This window comes from Neovison vison, chromosome 1 (assembly GCF_020171115.1).
Source record: "Neovison vison isolate M4711 chromosome 1, ASM_NN_V1, whole genome shotgun sequence".
NCBI classification, from domain to species: domain Eukaryota; kingdom Metazoa; phylum Chordata; class Mammalia; order Carnivora; family Mustelidae; genus Neogale; species Neogale vison.
Window position 1 is genome coordinate 201,886,456 of NC_058091.1, and position 23,930 is coordinate 201,910,385.

General features: G+C 39.9%; 1 protein-coding gene across 1 annotated transcript in view; it reads right to left on the reverse strand.

Annotated features, from left to right (window-relative positions):
* The window catches only part of ADGRV1 (adhesion G protein-coupled receptor V1), a 549,981-nt gene that overhangs the window by 97,271 nt on the left and 428,780 nt on the right, over positions 1 to 23,930 (reverse strand). Inside the window, exon 86 of the mRNA XM_044265783.1 lies at positions 6,690 to 6,847. Within this exon, the coding sequence (XP_044121718.1) occupies positions 6,690 to 6,847 (158 nt within the window). The remainder of the gene's footprint in view (positions 1 to 6,689; positions 6,848 to 23,930) is intronic.

The following is a 23,930-nucleotide window of genomic DNA, read 5'->3' on the forward strand; positions in this document are numbered from 1 at the left end:
AATCTGCATAGGAGTGATTCGTTTGGAGAATGGTTTTATAGAAATATGGAAGATTCCAGGCCTAACGAAATGATTGATGCAAGCTCTCCATTTACTCAAAGAGGCCTGATGCTGGAGTTAACTAATCACGTCTGTTTACCAAACCTAAAACTTGAAGGTTAGTAAATAATCATAATCAACCCAGTTACCTAAACACAAAATCCAGCTTGGCTATAAATGAAGCTATGAACTGACATTTCCTTCTCATAATGCACCTGACTCCTTGTTAAAAGTGATTTATAAACAAACAAAAACCCCTTGGCAATGTATGACCCCAAATACTCAAAACTTAAACATCATTTGGAAAACTAGGAAACTGTGCTTTTATAAGAAGAGGAGATTCACTTGTAGCTCCTCATTCATTACTTGAGAATCTACTTCTCATGATACCATCTACCTAAAAATGCTCATACAGTTAAAAAAAATGCAAGGCACAATATAACTAAATTATAAACCATCTAAGCTGCCTGAGAGGGGGAAAAAACACTGCCTTTGTGTATGCTTGGAACCACAGAACCAAGTGGGATCGGCCTGAGCCTAATTAGAACCACCTTCCTTCTCAGGTATTAAATGTACATGGGGTGGAAAAACGGCAGGTTTCTCAGAGGAGAGTGGAGAAGAGCTTGGGCACTGGTCTGCGTGTTGCCTCTGAAGCTGAGGGTCACGGAGAACTTGGTGGCCTGTGTTTCATTGTGGCATCTGAACTCTGGAGTGGGGGGGATGGGGGTGGCCACTTATAAACAATAGAGAATATCAGAAGTGAAGAAAAGGGATTCATTCTCCAGTTTTCCAAAAACAGAGACATGGGAATTTTCAAAAGGTACTTTGTTTTTTGCTAATATACTATACTTCTCAGCATTCTCTCAACCCCCCTTTTTATAATGTAGGTATTTACTTTATGTGTAATTGTGTTAACTTGTGTTCAGTTCTGAAAAATTCTCAACCATCACGTCTTCCAATCTTCTTTTTCTCCACTCCCTATATATTTTTCTCCTGGCCATTTCTTCTCCTACCTCCTAGCTTAGTTTTGGTATGTTCTCTTTTTTGTATGTCACCTTGGTGATTTCCTCAGTCCTAGCATCATATTCTAATTCATTCCTCGTCTCTGCTTCTCACCTGGGGTTTACCTCAAATATTAAGATATTTTAAAGTTTCAAAGAGTATATTTTTCAGTGTTGAGATTTCTGATATTTGCCTGTTTATATTTATTTTTGTTTCTTATGTTTCATTGTTTTTAGTGGATAAATATTTCTTTATATGAGGGTCAGTTGTTAAACTTTTTCTGTAAATAGCCAGATATTAAGCGTGTTAGGTTTTGCAGGCTACATGGTCCCAGGTGCAACAATACAGATTTAACTCCGCATTGTGAGAGCAGCCATAGAATACATGTAAGCAAATGGGTGTGGCTCAGTTCCAAGAAAAATTTACTTACAAAAACAGGTCATGGCAGCCACTTTGGAAAACAGTGTGGCAGTGCCTCAAAATATTAAACACAGAGCTGGCATATGACCCAGCAATTCCATTTCTAGTATATACCTAAGAGAAATGAAAACCCATGTTAATACAAAAACTTGCAAAAAAATGTCCATAGCAGCATTCTTTGTAATATCCAAAAGGTGAAAATGACCCAAATGTCCATCAACTGATGAACAGATAAGCAAAATGTACTGTACACATACAGAGGAATATTATTTGTCAGTTAAAATAACAACAACAAAGTGCTGGTACCTGCTAAAATACACAGGAACTTTGAAAACATTATGCTAAGTGAAGGAAGCCGGACACAGAAGACCACATATTCTATGATCCAATTATTGGAAATGTGTAGAATAGACATATCTATAGAGACAGGAAGTTGATTAATGGTTACTTAGGGCCTAGGGAAGTGTAGGATGGGGAGCGCCTGCTAATGGGAAAGGGGTTTCTTTCTGAGGTGATGAAAACGTTCTAAATTAGCTTATGGTGATTGTCACATGATTACATAAATATACTAAAGACCACTGACCTGCACAATTTAAACAGATGACCTTTGCCTGTAAATGACACCTCAAAGAAGCTGTTAAGGAAGAGATGACAGGGGCAAACAGGTGAGCAGCCAGGAGGGCCACAGTCTGAGGATTCCAGCTCTGTATTTTCTAGGATCCTAACATACTTCTCAAAGTTATTTATAGTTTATTGTCTATTTAAATTCTTTTCTGGCTTAAATTCAGCTTTTTTTTTTTTAAGATTTTATTTATTTATTTATTTGACAGCAAGAGATCACAAGTGGGCAGAAAGGCAGGCAGAGAGAGAGGGGGAAGCAGTCTCCCCGCTGAGCAGAGAGCCTGATGTGGAGCTCGATCCCAGGACCCTGGGATCATGACCTGAGCCGAAGGCAGAGGCTTTAACCTACTGAGCCACCCAGGTGCCCCTAAATTTAGCGTTTTGATGGCTGACTTTAAGGGCTGTTGGTTTTCCTCCAATGTTTGAAACTTCTATATGGGAGCTAATCCTGAGTAGAAAGCATTTGTCTCTGCTTGTTCTCTTTGTCTGCTTACCTTTTTCTGTCAAATGCTTCATGGGCATCTCCAGTCAGCTCTCCTGTTCCAAGAGAACTAGTTCGATGTCTTGGGCTTCCTGTCCCCATGGTGACATGTGATAGGATAGCTATTCAGTCCACAAACTCTAGAGAACTAGGCCCAAGGAACTGAGGAGATGCTTTGTCTCCATTCTCCCTGGACTTCCAAAGGCCTTTAGCCAAGTGCAGGGTATGGCGCCAGAGCTTTCTCAGGCTTCTTTCATGCAGGTGCTACTGCCCCAGTCTCCCTGTCTTGGGTGAAAGCTTTCAGGTCCCAGTTCACTCCATGGCAGTTGAGCTACTCCTGTAGCCACTGGCTTGTGGACACAAAAAAAACACTGGGCCCATCGTTTCAGTCTAGTTTTCTACTTTGTGTTCCTGCTCTGTTTCTGAGACACAGAGATGTCCACTTTAAAAAAATACTTTCCCTTGGGATGTCTGTGTGACTGAGATGATTAAGCGTCTACCTTAGGCTCAGGTCATGATCCCATCAAGTTCCACGTCAGGCTCCCTGCTCAGCAGAGAGTCTGCTTCTCCCTCTCTCTCTGCCTCTCTGCTTGTGCTCTCTCTCTCAAATGAATAAATAAAATTTTTAAGAAAAAAAATTTTTAAAAATAAATAAAAAATACCTTCTCTTGTTCTATTGTCTCTTGACTCCTATGTAAAGGCTCCTATGGGGCAGGGCAGAGGGCAATACACAGATCTACAGTGCCATCCTGACTGGACACTTCTCAAGGCAATGGAATTTTAGTAAAAAGATTCAAAAAGGGCATCAAATGCTCCTTGGTGGAGTAGACGTGTTTTTTCTTTTCTTTTTTTTCCTTCTAGCAATCTTGAATTTGAAGTAAGTGCAGTATACTCAAATGGAGGTGTATTGTATAGTAGGTTGCAAATAAAATAGAAAAGATTAGACCAGCAGTTAGAGGTGAACACATATTTTTGAGAATCTCAGAAGTCAAGAAAACAATTATAGCCCCAATGATAATAACATTCAAAGGGATATCTACAAACAGATCAACGAAATAAATACTCTAATTTTTACTTTTGATGACTCCTCTTCTTTTCCATGCTATATTTAGCTTAAGGATACAAACCTATATGATTTTATGGTACATCTGTGATTAATTCATTTATTATATGAACTATTAACAATAGTTAATTAATATTAACAAGTATTAACTATGCTCCTGCTAGCCACTGAGTACTCTAAAAGGCCATGATGATACAGTGATGAATCATAAATGGCCCTTGCTCTCCAAGAATTCCAAATTTATTAATGAAATCAACCACACACACCAAAAGAAGTCACCATTTCATTCTAAGATAAGTGCTATAATGGCTGTAGGGAAAAAGTGCCTCAAAGGCATAGATGAGGAAATAGGCAATTCTTACTTGGTGTGGTTCAGTGAAGAGGCAATTATAATTCAGAGAAGAGGTAGCACATTGGAAACTTTCAGAATTTCTATGGAAGACTGAGTAGTACTTTGTTGGAAAGGGAGGTCTAGGGGAATTAACTTGTGCTTAAACCATTTTTACTTAGATTATGGGTGTGTTTTGGACAGCTTTGGGGAGTGAATGGAGATTATGAGAGGGCAATAAAACCCCTCCACCTCTCTCTCATCCACAGTTCCCCACATTATTTACTAAACACACAGATTTTTATTAACTAAAAATGAAGAGTTTGAAGTAGAGTTCTCCTTACATGAGCAAAGAGGGTGGGATCAGGTAAATTTAGGAAAGAGTAAATACATGGCATGGTCAGAATGCAGAATAACTAGTAACTGACTTGGGGATGAAAAGACGGCCTCGGTGGGTGGACAGTAGGGGCTCCTGTATTGTAGGCCAAAGAGACTGGCTTTTTCTCAGGCAATGAGAGAGAACCTGAATGGTTGTAATGCTGGAGAGAGGGAATCCACTTTACATTGGTGAAATATAGACATCTGAGAACATGAGATGGAGAAGAAAAAGACTAGAACTAGTGACCACTCAAGGAATACTATGAGTCCAAGTGTGAAATACTATTAGACTAAATCGTCACGGGAATGGAGGAATTAGAAATATAATAATTTTATTTGAAAAGCTATGATAGAATAATACTGCTATTAATATTTCATGGCAAGAGGTTCCTTAGTTGGGAAACAAGTGCTGAAGCTTTTAGCATTATGTTTAATGCTTGAGGGCTATGTTTTTCAGATAATTGGAGTATTAATATCTACTATATCTATGATGGAGCATATCCAAAAGGTGATTTAGCCATGAAGAAAAATTAACTCATTACATTAGGCCCTTATGTTTCACTTTTAAAAACATGCAAACACTAGCATTTTCTTTAAACTCTTTTTTTTTTTTTTTTAGATTTTATTTATTTGACAGACAGAGATCACAAGTAGGCATAGAGGCAGGCAGAGAGATACAAGGAAGCAGGTTCCCCGCTGAGCAGAGAGCCAGATGAGGGGCTTGATCCCAGGGCCCCGGGATCATGACCCAAGCAGAAGGCAGAGGCTTTAACCCACTGAGCCACCCAGGTGCCCAAACACTAGCATTTTTATATTATACAGAGAAGAGAAGAAATCTTATCATTTGCGGAAAGAAACAAATCTTCTGTTCAAAAAAGGCATGTACAAGTGAATCCCAGGGGGTGCCTGGGTGGCTCAGTGGGTTAAAGCCTCTGCCTTTGGCTCAGGTCATGATCCCAGGGTCCTGGGATCAAGCCCCGAGTCAGGCTTTCTGCTCTGTGGGGAGCCTGCTTCCTCCTCTCTCTGCCCGCCTCTCTGCCCACTTGTGATCTCTGTCAAATAAATAAATAAATAAGTCTTTTAAAAAAAAATGAATCCCAGGTTGAATAAAAGCACAGCTTTTGGATAAATGCTATGTCCCATGAAAAAGTAGGATTTCTACATTGAATATTGTTTCTTTTTTTTTAAAGAATTTAAGATTAATTATAACTTTAAATAATATTTCTGCCCACATAATGACTGCATGCTTAAATGGGAAGGAAGAGAGAAGAGCTGGTAGATACAGCTGTCCTACAAACTGGCCCACAAACTAAGGTCAAAAAGTCCCTTCTCTTTACCTCGTGAGGAAAATCCTTTCCCGTGTTCCCTGACCCACTTTGGAAGCTAGAAGGCACTTCATACAGTAGAGGTGACAATATCTTATTATTGTCTTATCCTGTGACAATATCTATTGAGCTGATGATAATGTATTAAACACTATTCAAAGGACTTCATATATGGTATCCTGCTTAAGCTTTGAAAAGCTCTGAAAATGTGAAAATCCCTCTCACACATTTGGCTTTAGATCTATAAAAACTTAGAGGAGAGGAGACTTCTTCATTGGCCCGAGGGGTCCCCAGCCCCAGCTCGGGATTTTAGAGGGAATTTTCTCCATGCAGGTGTGTGGTTATTGTTCCTCGTTAAGAAAATTCCTGAGAGACTCTAATCTAACAACAACAACAAGAAAGAATCAGATCATGAAAAACCTATGTTAAGTATGATTCAAAGGGAAAAAATGAGCTGCACTGAAAGCCAATTTGAGTTGGAAAGACTTGCACTCTTAAGTAAGCAGACATGTGTAGCCAGTTATGAAGCTCTCCAATCACATATGTTTTTAAACATCTGTCAGCACAATCAGAACTCCACATGCAAACCACGGCACTCGTGAGCGTTAGGGAGGGTTGTCTGTGATGAAGTCTCAGAAGCTGAGAGAAATGAATAGATTTCAGAGGCTGAACACAAATTGTTCTTGCTTGACTTGAAAGCCTGGGGAAGTAGCTCCCAAGGCTGTGAGGCATTTACTTGAACATTAATATCTTAAGGACAAAACTGGAACTGGCAATAAAATCTATGAAGTCCTGAAGAAAGAGACACGTCAGAAAGTGCCAAGGAGTGGGGAAACTAGGGAGCCATAGCTTAACTTATGGTTTCAGAGCTGGAAGCTGAGTCTAACTTTTCTTCCTCTCTCCTTCCCTCCCTCCTTTTCTTCCATCTTTCCTTCCTTCCTCTTTCTTTCTCTCTTTCTCAATTATTCAGTGACCCTTTCCCACCATTAAAAAGTTCCCATCTCCAAAGTGCAAACTGGGTTCATTCCAAACCTGCAGCATTTGTTCTTCCTCTGAAGACATCATCATACGCTTTCCACTGTGGCTTCACCTGGTAGGCATGGATGAACACCACAAACACCACCACAAGGCACATTAAAGGAACAAGGGCTGCCGTGAACAGAGCTGCGTAGATGTTCGGGATGAAACACCTGGAAGAGAGAAGAGACGATGAGATAAATCAGACTACTTCTATATAAATGCTCTTACGTTTGGAATGTGTTATGTCATCACTTTATACTAGCTCTCTGTGTTGAAATGTCGGCAAAAGCCAATTTTTGGATGCTAGATTGAAGCTTTGTTTGAGTAGAGGCGACACGATTAAATCTAACCCACTGCTTCACAGAGTTGGTTCTAATGGAACATGCATATCCTGCCTGAGGTGCTCAGAAAACTTTAACAGAGGTTATGGCAAAATAAATTTGAGAAGTGCATGTACGCTTTTCTAGCTCTATCTTGTTGGCCTAATAGACCAAGATCTCATTGAGCACTGCATAAAAGGCAGCATTGTTTAAAGGCAAATTTGAGGAATCCTAGGGCTCATTCTGTCATTTCCATAATCTTGTTTTTTGAGTGAAAGACAGTTTTGTCATTTCTAAGTTATACATTTTTTTAAAATATTTTATTTATCTGAGAGCGAAAGAGAGAGCGAGAGAAGGAGCAGGGGAAGGGACAGAGGAGAGAGAGAGAAGCAGACTCCCTGCTGAGCAGGGAGCCCAACTCGGGATTTGATCCTAGGACTCCAGGATCATGACCAGAGCCAAAGGCAGACACCCAACTGACTGAGCCACCTAGGCGCCTGTAAGTTACACATTTTCCCAAGATCCATTAATTCTCTTGAAAATGATAACTTTCCCTTTGGAAGTTCTACTACACAACTGTATCTATGATTACTGGGAGTTTATTTAGATCAATGAGGTTCAAGGTAAACTCACATTATTTATTTTGGTAACAATGAAATTCCATGGAAAATGGTTTCAGGGATGTACCTGGAAAGTTTTACTCAGTCAGAAAATCCTCTTGTTCTTTACATAAGAAATATAAAAAATGTCTGAATGGATCAAGAAGATGTGGTATATATACACAATGGAATACTATGCAGCCATCAAAAGAAACGAAATCTTGCCATTTGCGACAACATGGATGGAACTAGAGCGTATCATGCTTAGCGAAATAAGTCAAGCGGAGAAAGACAACTATCATATGATCTCCCTGATATGAGGGAGTGGTGATGCAACATGGGGGCTTAAGTGGGTAGGAGAAGAATCCATGAAACAAGATGGGATAGGGAGGGAGACAAACCATAAGTGACTCTTAATCTCACGAAACAAACTGTGGGTTGCTGGGGGGAGGGGGGTTGGGAGAAGGGGGGTAGGGTTATGGACATTGGGGAGGGTATGTGCTTTTGGGTAAATTGGAAGGGGAGATGAACCATGAGAGACTATGGACTCTGAAAAACAATCTGAGGGGTTTGAAGTGGCGGGGGGATGGGAGGTTGGGGTACCAGGTGGTGGGTATTATAGAGGGCACAGCTTGCATGGAGCACTGGGTGTGGTGAAAAAATAATGAATACTGTTTTTCTGAAAATAAATAAATTGAAAAAAAAAAGAAATATAAAAAATGTCAAAATGAAGGACCATTAAATAGGCTCAATATCTCAAACTGTGTTGTTGAAGTATTACAAAGAGCATACCTCCTACAACTTATAATAATATAATAGTTTTAATTACAATAAATCTTTTTTTTAAATACAAGAAATCTTAATAGTAGGGAGCAACTCCTGTCAAATATCTTTTCCTCACTTTTCCATTTTTAATATCTATAAACCTAAGATAACAATAAAGCCAAAAATAATGGATTCTGAAGAAAACCCAAGGAAAAAGTATAAACTATTTAGAAGGAAACCTCAAAATTCAAACTACGGGTAATCAGGAGATTACCATTCTAGCAAATGAGAAAAGCAGTGCTTCAATTTCATATTTAAAAAGAGATACATTATAGACCTTCCTCAGGTATTATTTTTAATTAACATGACCTGGCAAATGTATTCCTCAAGTAAACAAGACACATTTCAAGAGATATTTCAATACACATTCTGCATCTGCAAAGAGATGTCAGAATGATGAATATCCTGGCTTTTAGAATTTAATTTGGACAGTACAAAGCCTGAATCATCCCTGTACTCTCATCTGTATGCCAGAAGACCTGTATCTTCCAGGTAAAAGGCGTATGATTAACTAAAACAGGCAAACATTAATGGCTTTGATCTTGAATATATTTCTGCACTAAAAATAGCAATCACGTTGGCTACTCATTTTCTGTATACTGACTTAAAACAATTGTTTTCATCTGAATTATAGATTCAGTGGCAGATCTGGCCGAAAGTGGCTTAGACCAACGTGGACACTGACAAAGGAACTCACACAGGCTTCTGTGCTTTATTTTTACCTTCAAAAATGTGATCACAATTCAACTTCAGTCTGTAAAATGGGGCTACTGAATCTATTATGACCTGCTCAGGGATTAATTAACATATCGTACCAAGTGCTTTGGTATAGGCTTGACCCTTCAACATCTACATTTCCCAGGGACTGACCACGTTTGGTTCTCATGTCACTATTTGAAGGGCTTTCCTAAAAACTTTCCTTTACTTTGGAAAACAACCTTCGAAAGCAGAACCCCAACAAATGGCACACCAACCTAGGTGGAAAAAAAAAAAAAAGAGGCAAAGTGAACCCCTAGGAAGTTAGAAGTGACCAGTGGCTCTTGGAAAGAGAAGGGAATCCTTTAAGTGCCACAGCTCTTAAAAACCTCCTTTGCGATTCTCCCTGCTTGTACGATGACTTAGTCATGTTGGCCCATTCTTTCAGAGAAGGGTAAGGAAAATTACCCAATTCTGAGGTGATCCATTTTCTCCCATTTCTTCGGAGCTGCACAAGTCATGGCATCTCACAAGTACTGGCTGCTGAGAGTGCCCGAAGTTTGTCCTTCACATGGTCAACGTGGGGCCAGATCACTGATGAAGAGGGCTTTGGCCCCACAGCATGCCTGGTCCTGGAGGCAGCCCCTCCTGCCCCTCCCCCCCACCATAGCACTGCTCTCCGCATGGTCCTGCCTGCGCCAACTCCTGCGTAGCTGTGACTCCATGCCAGTCTTTCTCCAACAAAAAAGGATGTGCCGGACGTACATACATACTACCTCTCTTAGGAACCAGGAAGCCAGACAACTCTTCTACAAATGTTACCAAATGAGGCAGTTGCAAATGAGATAGGGCTAAAAGGGTAACCGACCAGTGCAGGTAGCAATCAGGGCTTCCACACGCCCAGGACCCCATCCAAGGAAAGCAGGTGGAGAAGGCGGTGTCATTCCACATCCTCAAATTATATTTCATACAGGAACACCTTCTTCTAAATTCTCCTTATTTGATTTTTCCTTGAAAGCTAATAGATATTACTTGACTTTTCTGATAAATATTGTCTGAATGGGATTTCTACTGGTATAGACTAACACTTCTGACATAGGGCAGCTCCTGGGTGGCTCAGTTGGTTAAGCATCTATCTTCGGCTCAGGTCACGATCCCGGGGTCCTGGAATCGAACCCCGCTTCGGGCTCCCTGCTCAGCGGAGAGTCCGCTTCTCCCTCTCCCTCTGCCTGCTTGTGCTCTCTCTCTCTCTCTGTCAAATAAATAAATAAAATCTTGGGGGAAACAGGGACAAAATGATATATTAAACAAACAAACCAACAGCTTCTGACATAGATTTAAAACTGCCCAAGATAAATGAAGTATATTCTACCCTTAAAAGAAAAGACAAAGAACAACAACAATGAATACGACAACCAGAAAAGAAAAAAACACAAGCCTCACCAATTCAGTCCCATCGAATAAGATTATATAGTAGTACATCCAGGGCGTTTGAAGATGAGATCATATGAATGTGATGTGTGCAGTTAGGAAACTGTGACTATCACGTTAGAAATAGTTTCTGGAAAAAAAGTTGGGAACAAATTCTCGGAAAAAAGGAATGTAGTGTAAGAACTGAGGAGACTGAATGCTCTGGGCACACAAGAGCTGGGCAGGGTGGGCAGCTGATTAACGCCCTGGCAGCTACTGTTTCAACAAAAACAGGTCTGGCCATCCCCAGAGAAATGAGACAAAGGCCATGTGGCTCTGCTTTCTCAGAAAGGGTGAGGAGAATGTGCTTCTTGTCATTATCAGCTCACCCAGCTTCCAAGTATTCTGGTGACCCTTTTCTCTTTTGGGGTTGATTTCTGGAATTTTGTAATCACACAATGAACTTTGGCTGTTCCCTTTTAAACTTTCATGGGTAAATTTCCTTTCTTCTTCTTCTTCTGCTGCTGCTGCTGCTGCTGATGCTTCTTCTTCTTCTTCCTCCTCCTCCTCCTCCTCCTCCTTCTTCTTCTTCTTCTTTTTTTCCCCTTTCTTATTATAACCCACAGATAATCTAATTCATTTCAAAATCTCATCAGAACATCTTCCTTTTCTCTCTGTTTTTGGCCAGATGATACAAGAAGATGCTGTTTCACTATCTTCTCTGTTTCCCCTTTCAGTCTACTCTTAGAGCATTCACAACACTTTATGTCACTTTCTAATTTAGTAAGATTATTACCTCCCCTAGGTAGCACTTTGTACTTACTGAAGTGTGTTCACTTGCATTACCTAGCTTGGCATTAAAAAAAAAAAAAATCAATCATGTGGGTGGCATGGGGTATTTCAGTTTCTTTTTTCCTGTATGAAGCCAGCATAAGAAGGAACTCAGAAGCAAAGATGTCCAGGAGAGACATAAGCTCCCCTCACAACTGCTGAAAATACTGGGAAAGATGCTGGGAACTCCTTGTATGTGAGACTATGATTTGAGTCCATCTAAATTATATTTTAAAGAACAAGCTGACCCTGGGAAACTGTAGGACTTGAAATCCAGGGTAACATCTGGATGACATAGGTAATAAAAAAAGGACTAGCTAATGAAAAAATAATACAGGTGACCCTTGAAAAATGCAGGGGTGAGTGGCGCTGACCCCCTGTTCCAGTCAAAAATCCACCTCTAGGGGGACCTGGCTGGCTTAGTCAATAGTGCCTATGACTTTTTTTTTTTTTTTTTTTTGCCTATGACCTTTTATGTCAGGGTTGTGAGTTCAAGCCCCATGTTGGGCATAGAGACTACTTAATTAAACAAATTATTTAAAAATCCATGTAAAATTTTTGGCTCCCCAAAAACATAACTACTGATAGCCTACTGGTGACTGGAAGCCTTACTGATAAACATAAATAGTTGATTAAAACATACTTTGTATGTGATATGTATTCTACACTCTACAGTTGAATTAATGTAAGCTAGAAAAAAGAAAATATTACTAAGAAAATCATAAGGAAGAGAAAATACATTTATAGTATTATTGTTATTTTTTTTTTAAAGCCATATATAAGGAGACCCACGCATTTCAAACTGTGTGGCTCAAGGGTCAACTCTAAATGTTTGTTTCCAAAGTCTTCTTTGTAACTACTTTTCCTCAATAAGACGATGTAACAGTTGACTCTGAGGCCCATGTGCCAACCTCCCACAGGTAAGTCTCCTTAAGATTTCCTGAATGATGGCACTTAACATCCAACATTTGTTGTTTCAATCAACTTTTTCTTTTTGAAACTCCTGGTGATATGCTACTTTATTTGAGGTTAAAGGAGATGGTTTGTCAGTTTCACCCTAGAAATTATTTAATTTATGATGAATCAAAAATGGTTCATTTACTGCAAATTGGTTTCTACTTTGTGTGGAAAGTACAGCGGCACCTGGATGGCCCAGTCAGTTAAGTGTCTGACTCTTGACTTCCACTCAGGTCTTGATCTTAGGGTTGTGAAATTGTGAAACAGCCCGGTGTTGATATTAGGCTCTGAGCTCGGCATGGAGTCTGCTTGAGATTCTCTCTCCCCCTCTCTCTTCCTATCTCCCGGCTTGCTTTCTCTCAAATAAATAAATAAATCTTAAAAAAAATGTGTAATATATCTGTTTATTGGCCCTGGTCAAAGAATACAGATGTTATTCATTATGTAGATGCTTATCATTTATAAATGAAATCTAAGCCAATATTTGTGATTTCAATATTCCCTTCTATGTATGTCCAATTTACTTTCTTTACAGAGATGATATTATTTAACGCAGATTTCTTATTCACCTATGAATTTGTGTGTATGGGTGTGTGTATGAATTTATTTGTATATAAGTATGTATTTCCCGTCTCATCCAACATGGTTGGAGAGGTTTAGAGAAACACTTCAAACACATTCATTTTTCCTACTAAATAAATTTATGATGACATCAGAGAGAAGAGAAAATTAACAGTTTGGATTTAACTAGCTGCAAGCAGGAAAATATTTTTTTTTTCTGTCCTTCTATTGCAGTGTGTGTAGCATTTTTCGTACCAGGGGAAATCAACTGAATTCGTTCATTCATTCATTTACTCATTCAGTCATTTATTTATAAGCCTAGTGTGGAACCCAATTCAGGACTTGAACTCAAAACCGTGAGATCAAGACCTGAGCTAAGATCAAGAATCCGACACTTAACTGACAGAGCCACCCAGGTGCCCTTGACTGAATTCTTAAAATGAATGTTCCTTGAAGTTTAAACTTTATTTATTTATTTATTTTAAAGATTTTATTTATTTATTTATTTGTCAGAGAGGGAGCGAGCGAGAGCGAGCACAGGCAGACAGAGTGGCAGGCAGAGTCAGAGGGAGAAGCAGGCTCCCTGCAGAGCAAGGAGCCCGATGCGGGACTCGATCCCAGGACGCTGGGATCATGACCTGAGCTGAAGGTAGCTGCTTAACCAGCTGAGCCACCCAGATAAAGATTTCGTTTATTTATTTGACAGAGAGAGACAGCAAGAGAAGGAATACAAGCAGGGGGAGTGGAGAAGCAGGCCACCTCCTGAACAGGGAACCCGACATGGGGCTCGATCCGAGGACCCTGGGATCATGACCTGAGCTGATGGCAGGTGCTTAATGACTGAGCAACCCAGGCGCTCTGAAGTTTAAACTTTAAACAAAAACAATATTAAGATTAAATTGCAGATAAGCCCCACAAAGTGAAACTGCACATTAGGGTAATGGATGGACTTAGAGAAGAAGGAGAGGAACAAAGTATTTTCCTAGAGTGAATTAGCTAGATGATGAAAACTATCTTAAATATTACTGCTACTATTCCTAATTCTACCAGCATTACTCATAATACTGGCAGTGATCATTTATTATGTGTCAGACATTTATGATATGCATTATCAACATAAACATCTCAACAATGTCACTAGCCTCATTGTATATGTGGAAAAATGACATCTAAATAATAGAAGGTCAAAGAGCTAGCAGCACAAACAGGCTCATTTATCCTCACTGCTATCCCTGCAATTCTAAAATTATTTCCACCATTCCAGTAAAGACGTATTAGAGTTAGTGGTAAACATGCCAGTGTCCTCCTTGAGGATAGGAACTGTAATATTTTATTTTATTTTTTTAAAGACTTTATTTATTTATTTATTTAACAGACAGAGATCCCCGCTGAGCAGAGAGCCTGATGCAGGGCTCGATCCCAGGACCCCGAGATCATGATCTGAGCCGACGGCAGAGTCTTAACCCACTGAGCCACCCAGGTGCCCCATGAACTGTAATATTTTATTACATTCCTCCTGAAGAAATGTCTATTGCATAATCAGACCCTTAAGAAATGTTTATTGATGTAACTGATTTTTACCACTTTTTAAAAATCACTCAAAAAAAAAAAAAGGCAGGCAGGCACACACAAACAGACAATCCTGCATTTCATGTGTGCCTAGTTCAATAATAACCCAAGTAACTTTTGAATATCTACCACATACTAGGTACAGTGTTGGATGTGGAAGAGCACATAAGGATGCCTGGGGATGGTGATTCCCATCCAGATGATTACATTTATAAGTGCATAGCACTTCGGAATCTAGTCTTCTACTCAAAGTGTTGCTCCTTTATCAGCAGCAGCAGCAGCACGACCCTAGAACTTGTTAAAAATGCAGAATCTCACATCCCCATGACGGAGCTCCTGAAACTGCATCTTAACAAGATCCCCAGGTATTTCATGTGCACACTGGAAGTTTGAGAAGCACGGCTCTAGTGCACTCATGGGACATAAAGTAGCTTGATGTAATTAACAAATTAATCCTTACAACTCTTTGGCAGTGAAACCAAGGGATTATGTAATCCCCAGGAGAATCAGACCCTGAGAATTCATAGCACATGGTGGTCACAGTAGCCTGAAGAACCAAACAGAAAGAAAAGCGGCAGGAAGCAAAAAAGAAGCCTGGAGTTAGTAACCTAAGCTTTCTGATCATAGAACAGGAGAGAGCTAGCAAATCACATGAGAATGGACACAATAGGTCTGCAGATGGGTCGAGTGAAAGGAGAGGGGAGTGCTTGGGGCCATGGTGGGTGTGGATGGGAGGTAAATATTCAGTCTTGCTGCATTGAGAAACCCATGAAGGAACAGGTTTCTGTGAAGCATGAGTGTGACTATGCTCCACAAATGCCCACACTACTCAAGGTTTCTGGAAAAGGTGAGCCCCTGTGCCATGCACCTCTATCCCCACACCCTCGCCTCAGATGATACCTTTGAGATAGATACCTGACCCAGAGGCAGCTGTTCTTCTGGGTTGCCCCTCATTAATAACTTGGTGCTTCTGCTCTAGAAGTGGAGCTGAGCCAATCAACTTTCTGCTGTTAAGAATCTGACATGGAGGGGCACCTGGATGGCTCAGTGGGTTAAAGCTTCTGCCTTCGGCTTAGGACATGATCCCAGGGTCCTGGGATCGAGCCCCACATCGGGTTCTCTGCTCAGCAGGGAGCCTGCTTTCTCCTCTCTCTCTCTCTGCCTGCCTCTCTCCTACTTGATCTCTCTGTGTCAAATAAATAAATAAAATCTTAAAAAAAAAAAAAAAGAATCTGACATGGATAGTTGCCAGTTACTGGCGGGCATTAGAGCCAATGTGCATTCAAGGTGGACATCCATACTGCAGTATATACGCAATGGATACACAGAAGAAAGAGACAGACGGAGGAGGAGAAGGAAGGGTTGGAGGAACATCCAGGTACTCACAACCAGAAGCGAGAGGCTCTGTGGTCCCTGATAGATGAAGAGTATGGTCTTGGTTTCCAGCATTCTAATTTCAGATTCTCTGAGGACCAACTCACCTCATTATCAGCTTTTGAAATTCCATGAGAATGCTTGAGGCTGTCTACACCTCCACTCTCTTTCAGTAGCTTTAGTGGTTTTTTTACATGCAATATAATAGCCACAGTTAAAACACAGAAGTGAGGGAGTGATAGGGAAAGAGGGAGTGAGTAAACACTATAGGTTAAAGCAATGTTGTTCTTTAAAAAAAAAAAAAATGTGTATTTATTTGGCAGAGAGAGAGAGAGAGAGAGAGACACTGAGACACAAGCAGGGGCATCATGACCTGAGCCGAAGGTGGATGCTTAACCAACTGAGCCACCAGGGGCCCCAAAGCACTGTTGCTTCTGTAGATATAGCAGGAAATCACTGCCATGTCTACCGGTTTCAGAGTTCATGCTAAACCATGGTGAGTGTTGCTATCTAACTTGATATGTTGATTACTGCCTTTGAAGAAGGCAAAGGACCAACAAATAAGAATCAGTCTCACTTTTTAGTACTTAAAAGGTATCTCTCTGCTTATATTATTTGAGAAGATTGAGCAAAGAACAACATAGACCTCTAGGAGCAATACTGTTTTATGTACTTCAAAAAGAGCAGATACTTGAATTCCTCAAGTATTAAACTGTCTAAAATTTCCAGTCAGATATATACCCCCCAAAAGCCTTTTATTATACATAATTAACTCTTGCTGAATGAGGCAGTTGCCCACATCCCTAGCTCATTAAAAAGGTAAAATATATTTCCACATAGATTTCAAAGATGAAGAGTAGTCTCAAAACATTAACAAAGGTTAGAGATGGTTGATGAAAAACATTCCGAAAATCACGATTCTGCAGATAACCTTGTCTTTTTCTCTTTTGTTTTTCCAAGAAACTCAAGTCTGAGCAGTCTGTTCCCTGAACAACTTGGTGCTACTGTTGAAATCAGCCTATTGGACATTGCTTACTGACTTTGTTCAGTAGGTTCCAGTGAATCAAGCCCTTTCAGAATTTAATCAGAATAAGGTCAGGCTGACTTGTTATTTTTTGCATGTACTAATGCTCTGTTCTTATAAAACAAAATTGTTCAGTACTGGAAAACGTCATTGTCCCGGTGCATTCAGAGGTGTCCTGCTCTTACCTATTACTCACCCAGCCTCTGAATGGATGGCTAAAAAGTTTTTTCCTGCCTAATCATATCACCTTCTTGTATCTGAAGACAGTAAATTATAAGTTTTTCTACATTTATAAAAAAAAAAAGATCTGGGGCACCTGAGTGGCTCAGCGGGTTAAGCCTCTGCCTTTGGCTCAGGTCATGATCTCAGAGTCATGAGATCGAGCCCCATGTCAGTCTGCTCAGTGGGAAGCCTGCTTCCTCCTCTCCCTCTCTGCCTGCTTCTCTGCCTACTTGTGATCTCTGTCAAATAAATAAATAGAATGTTTAAAACAAAATAGATCTATAGTGGTGACCACGGGAATACAAGATTGATGTCCAAATTTTTTTGTGTTTTTGCGCCCCCAACCTCCATTTTACTTCATGCTTGCACCCGTGGGCAGAGACCCTTGGAGTGTAAACTGTAGGAGGAAAGTGGCTTCAGGTGAGGCCGATCCCTCATCATGGGCAGGAGGCAGTACTTTCCATCTTAGGTCAAAATTGCAAAAGCAGTTTTCATTTTTTTGCATTTTAAATCTGAGATTTCATAAACTCAAATCAGTTAGTAATAGTTTAGAAGAGATTAGGGGCTATGTGTCATGTTATCATAAATATTACTTCCTTTTCCTGATGAAGACTTTGTAGGCTTTCATGTGTTCCTTCCCCAAATACTCTTGCAAAACACTTGAAAATGTTTCATTAGAGCCCATGAAAAATATAAGAAAAGTAGAAATGTAGGTCTCTGCTGGCAAGAGTGTCACTGTAACTATTCTAGTGATGATACAGCTATTTTAAGGGTTAATAAATTCTGACAGCAAAGGTGATGGTTTCTCCAGAGTGCAAAAATCAGTTGGTAGAAGGCTAATCCAACGTTTATTTTATTTTATTTTTTAAAAAGATGTTATATATTTATTTTAGAGAAAGAGAGAGTGCGTGGATGCAAGAGTATGAGTGGGGGCGGAGAGCAGAGGGAGAGAGAGAAGTAGACTCTCTGCTGAGTGCAGGACCTGATTTCACACACGGAGCCCAAATCAAGAGTTCGATGCCCAACCACCAAGCCACCCATGATACCACCCCAATAATTCAATTTCTGGTCAATCATATTTTATTGATCAGTCGCCACATTACATTGTCCTGGAGATTAGGTCCACAGATTGCTCTGACTTTATGCGAAAGTCACAAATTCTCCAAGAGAAGATTTCTAGAGCATTCGCTGCCAACGTGCGTGCTCAATCCTACCTACACCTTGTATTACCTGTAGTCACATCAATATTTACAGCACACTGCAATAAGTGATGTTCCTAAATGCTGACATGGAGTCACTAAGACATTGTTAAGTGAATTCAGTCATACTGTTTAAAGTATACCATACACTTCCTTGCGCTATTAGTAAAAATTTAATCTTAAAATCCTGAAAACAACAGGGGTAAATTTTAACTATTGAGAAAACAAGGGAAATGTGACTAGTTGAGGTGATATGCCAGAGCATTTTAAGGTCATTATCTCATGTTGTGCAAAACGTAGTTATGCCTTCTCTGCAACACTTAGCTCTCTTGCTGAGCTCATTTCAATTCTGATATCCTGAATTTCTCACTCAGCAAATATTTACAGGTGTTGATCTTCAAAGTAATCGGTTAGCACATCAAAGATGTGTTTTAGATATCTAACCCTTAATACGTTCATGTGCAGTGGTTGCTAGAGCTGGTCTATAACATCACTGTTAATTAGTATTTGTCGAGTGTTTTTAAATGTTCTGCAATATGACAGTTATAGCTGGAAACATAAGAAGTATAAAAGGCATAACTCATTTCCTGAAGAATCTTGGAGCAAAAAAAGAAAATGTAACAATAAGAGATTATTATAAAATCCCATTATGCATTACCAACATGTGAGGGATACCTAATAAATGTTTAAAAGGGTAAGAAATATGGGCCACAATACCTGGGGGAGATGAGATAGAGTTCAGGGATTAGTTTCAGAAAAGGAAAGTAAAACTGGAAGTAAAAGATATGGAGGCCAAAATTTCATCCACTCTATGGGAAATCCCGGGTTTTGAAGGGGAAATGACACATTTCACTTTCCTTGAAGCTTGGATATCTGAAGGATTAGGTTATATAGCTATAGAAGCAATACTGAAAAGTCCCACGTTGTAAAGCTCTGAACTTGACACCAGATAAAGTGATCTCCTTTATGATTTATGTAAAGAAGTTTTTCCTCGGGGCGCCTGGGTGGCTCAGTGGGTTAAAGCCTCTGCTTTCGGCCCAGGTCATGATCCCAGGGTCCTGGGATCGAGCCCCACACTGGGCTCTTTGCTCAGCGGAGAGCCTGCTTCCCTTCCTCTCTCTCTGCCTGCCTCTTTGCCTACTTGTGATCTATGTCAAATAAATAAATAAAATCTTTAAAAAAAAAAAGTTTTTCCTCAAAAGACAATAAATGATGTTGCTATTGAAGGTCTAAGTGTGGGAGGATGAAGAGAGTAGGTGGAAGCCTCTTATTGGATTAGGGTAATACTGACTACAAAAAAAGAGTGTACTTTTTAAGGGGCTCTGGAAAGCCCAAAAAGTCTCTGAAATCAGACTATTTGAACCAATCCTAGTTATACCGTTTATTGTCTGTGAATTGGGCCAATATTGTGCTGCTCCATACCTCAAGTAAAATAGAATAATAGCATCTCCCTCATAGGAGTGGAGTAAGAACTCAATGATTTAATCCATGTAAAGACCTTGGATCAAAGCCTGGCATGCTGTAAGGTGCACAATAAAATATAGTTCTCATTATTATTATCATCATTTATTACTAAGCCCCAAATCCTCATGTATAAGACTTAACCTGCACTTGATGAAAAAGAAGTTTCCAAATAGTAGAAAGCAAAGTGTAATATCTATCACCTTTATGTGTCAGGGAAAAGTGCTGAATACTGTGAGTTCAATGTTAGGAAGGTCTTTTACTGGGATAGTCAGGGAAGACTTCATGGAAGAGGAGGGAATTTGATATCAGTTTTTTCCCTTTCCAAATCCTTACCAATCCGTACATTTTTAGTGATGCAGTTACACAAGTAAGATCTGCCTGTGTCCACAACGGCCCTACAAAAAGGGAAGGAGGAAAACTCCTTTGCAGCTTTTCCCCATGACTCATGTGTTTCTGCAAGACCAGTTGTTGAAACTTGGTTCTAACTTGAAAAGTCAAGGTAACTTGGGGTCATTCAACAAGAGGCAAGTAATAGAGAAGGCTGTCCCACATCATGTGATGCCACTACCAGAGGTTGACAAGCGGGCCTGGCCCAGAAGCGTCCGCAGAAGCAGACAGAGCTGCTGATTCAGGGACTTCTCCGGGATTGGAACTACTGCTCTCTTACCTGTTGTACTCCTGTCCGTTAAAAGCCTTCAGGGAGAAGGCAAAGGATGCAGGAGCGGAAAAGCCAGTTAGCTGATGGTTTTCTAGAGGAGAGAGAATTTCTAGCCTCTTGGAAGCCTGCATTCTGAATGAGGTGGCTACTGGAAGAGTCTCAGTGTTAACTGTTAGAAAGCGGGCATTGTCAATGTCCCATCAACCTGCATGACTCACCAGATGGATAACTGTCCCTCCTCCTTTCATTTAAGAAAATGCATCTTCAGGGCACCTGGGTGGCTCAGTGGGTTAAAGCCTCTGCCTTCGGCTCAGGTCATGATCCCGGGGTCCTGGGATCGAGCCCCACATCGGGCTCTCTGCTTGCTGGGGAGCCTGCTTCCCCCCTCCGCCTGCCTCTCTGCCTACTTGTGATCTCTCTCTCTGTCGAATAAATAAATTTTAAAAAAAAAGAAAGAAAAAAAAGAAAATGCGTCTTCACAGAATCCTAGAACTAGAAGGGACAGTAAAGGCCACTCACCCTCCCTCCAGCTTTATGGGTGAAGAAACCAAGAGGCAAGATACTTGAGGCTTTCCCAGCACTTGATTGAGCTCTTAAGTCAGTGTTTTACTATTATTATTTTTTTTAAGATTTACTTTATTTAGTTGAGAGAGAGAGAGAGAGAGCAAGCATATGAGAGAGTGTGCCTTCTGTGGGAGGGGCAAAGGGAGAGAATCTCAAGCAGACTCCCCAGTGAGCACAGGCCTACACGCCTGTGCACGATTTCATGACCAATGAGTTCATGACATGAGCTGAAGCCAAGAGGTGGATGTCTAACCGACTGAGCTACCCAGGCACCACCCAAGTCAGAGCTTTAAATGAGGTATAGGTGGGACTCAAGAGAAAAATAGCCTAAAATGTTCGCAAGGGTCACATTCTGCTAAAAATCTAAAAATCCTTTTCTTAGGAAGTGTCTTCAGTGTTTTATTTTACTTTGCATATGAATTCCCAGGAGTTAGGAGACTACTGAATAAGTCATAGAATAAAATGATAAGCATGCATATTTCTGAAAATAATACTCAACAGTCATGAGCTAGGCAACCTGGACAATACTCACTGCTTCCATGAAAGTTGTGTTTTTTTTCTTCCATAAAAGATTTTAATGACACCATGTATTAAAATTTTTGCAAAATGTAAAAATTCATACAAAAGAATAAATCCCACTTAGTTGGAGATATAACAACGATATGAGGGAAGGGCAATTAATCCAAAATTATATTCTGTCATTCATTAGCCCCTCTCCCACTGAGGTTCTTTCATCTTCTACAAACAAAACAAAACAAAACAAAAAATCTGGCTTCAGTTGAACCAGTATTTTATCATAAGGAATTTATTTTTGACAACAGGATGTTCCTGTTATTTTCATGCCTTGCAATTTCAACAACAGGATTTCAAGGCAGAGAAATGAAATGGGAACAGCAGAGTGACATTAATTTCTGAGCATAATCATGAATGTGTGAGAAAAATCCAAATAGCCTAAAACCTGCCTTAAAAAACGTAGGACTATCTCCTTCCTGAACTTTCTGAATTTCTTTTAATTAAAAAAAAGTCATGCTCTAAAATGCATTAAAGATTTTTGGCTGAAGTAATTAACTTTTTAACAGTAGCAAAACTTCTTAATTGTACAGCTGGGCCATAAAAACTTTCTTTTATGATGGTTTGTTTATTCTTTTCCTTATTTCTTTTTCTCTCTTCAAATAAAAGTTCCATGTTCCATGAAATGGAAACAATTTTATTACGAAGATTTTATTTATTTATTTGAGAGAGAGAGAGAGAGAGAGAGGGAGAGAGTATGGGCATGTGAGAGAGAGCCCGAGGTGGGGAAGGGAGAGGGGGAGAAAGAAAGGGAGAAGACTCCCCAGTGAGCAGGGAGACCAATGCAGGGCTTGATCCTAGGACCCTGGGATGATGACCTGAGCTGAAGGAAGATGCTTAAATGACGGAGGCACCCAGGCTCCCCTGGAAATAATTTTTAAAATATGCTTAAAATTCAAGAGTATAATATATATACCATCTGGGATGGTATCATGTACCTTTAAATAATAAAATCTTATCAAATGTCAAGTCTGTTCTTCATAACTCATTTGGAGGCTTATTATTCAGGTATGTGGAACGAAGTTAGGTGATATCACTTCCTCTAAATCACTCACTTAAAGATTCTGCTGTCTGCTATCACCAAAAACAGAGACTAACCTAACTGGTTTGATTATGGGTGAAAATGCATCAAAAACTACAACTATTTGGGCATTCTAAATTGGAACAAGAAGAATAGGATAATTTCACAAAACAGAGTCAGAGAACCAAGTGCTTATCCATGTGGACTCTGAAGAGAAAGGTCTGTTTGAACCTGGGCACTGCTATTGAATGGCTGTATGACTATGGGTAAGTGAAATTACCTCTCTGAGCCTCAGAATCTTCACTTGTAAAATAGGAATAAAATCTATTTTTTAAATAAATGTGCCATGACAGTTAATGAGATTAATTTGATTAAGGTGCTTCGCATAGTACCTAGCATATGGTAGGAACTCAGTAAAGACTGGCCCTTATTATTTACTCTAGCATGTGAACTGGTTTCATTCTTTGCTGGAACACTGTCATGCTTATTCATGTATAGAAATCATATGTGGTATTTAACTGTATTTATAATCCATTTCATACAATACCCTAGTATTTGGTTAATGTCACTGACTTTTTTGCAAAAGCAAAAAATCATCAACACCTCCGACATAACATCTGACACTACTTCTCAGAAGAGCGAGTACTCCTTTGGACACGCACGGCAATGATTGAAAACATGAGAGCCCTGGGTCAATGCTCAGTCATTCGAAAGCAAGAAAGACATACAGTCTTTAAAATATATGTGTTTAATCTCCATTGGTTCTGCCAAGATGACCCAAAATTGTGCATGCAAAATCCGAGATTTAAAAAGGTGAGGTGGGATTAAATCTTTATGTTGGGATGGAGATTACTTAACTGCTTAGGGAATCTCTACAGTTGCTGTTTGAAGGGTAAGGTCGCACACGCCGTCTCAGCGCCATCCCCTACTTTGACGAAGCTGTTATTTTCACAGCAATGTCACTATACTTGGAAGATATTTTCTTTGTCAGTTGAGGCAGCTTTGCTAGAGGTTCCAATCATGTAATTTCAAATCTGAGTAACAGCAAAGAGCATCCTCATGATGTTTATTCTGCTCCATTACCCTCTCAGCAAAGAGGTACCAAACCTTCCTTCTACTTCTTTATTATTTCTGTAAAATACTCAAATTTAGCTAAAGTTCCTAAATGGGTTTTATTATATTAAATTAAAATTTTTTTAAAATTAACATATACTGTATTATTAGCCCCAGGGGTACAGGTCTGTGAATTGCCAGGTTTACACACTTCACAGCACTCACCAGAGCACATACCCTCCCCGATGTCCATAACCCCACCACTCTCTCCCTCCCCCCCCACAACCCTCAGTTTGTTTTGTGACATTAAGAGTCTCTTACAGTTTGTCTCCCTCC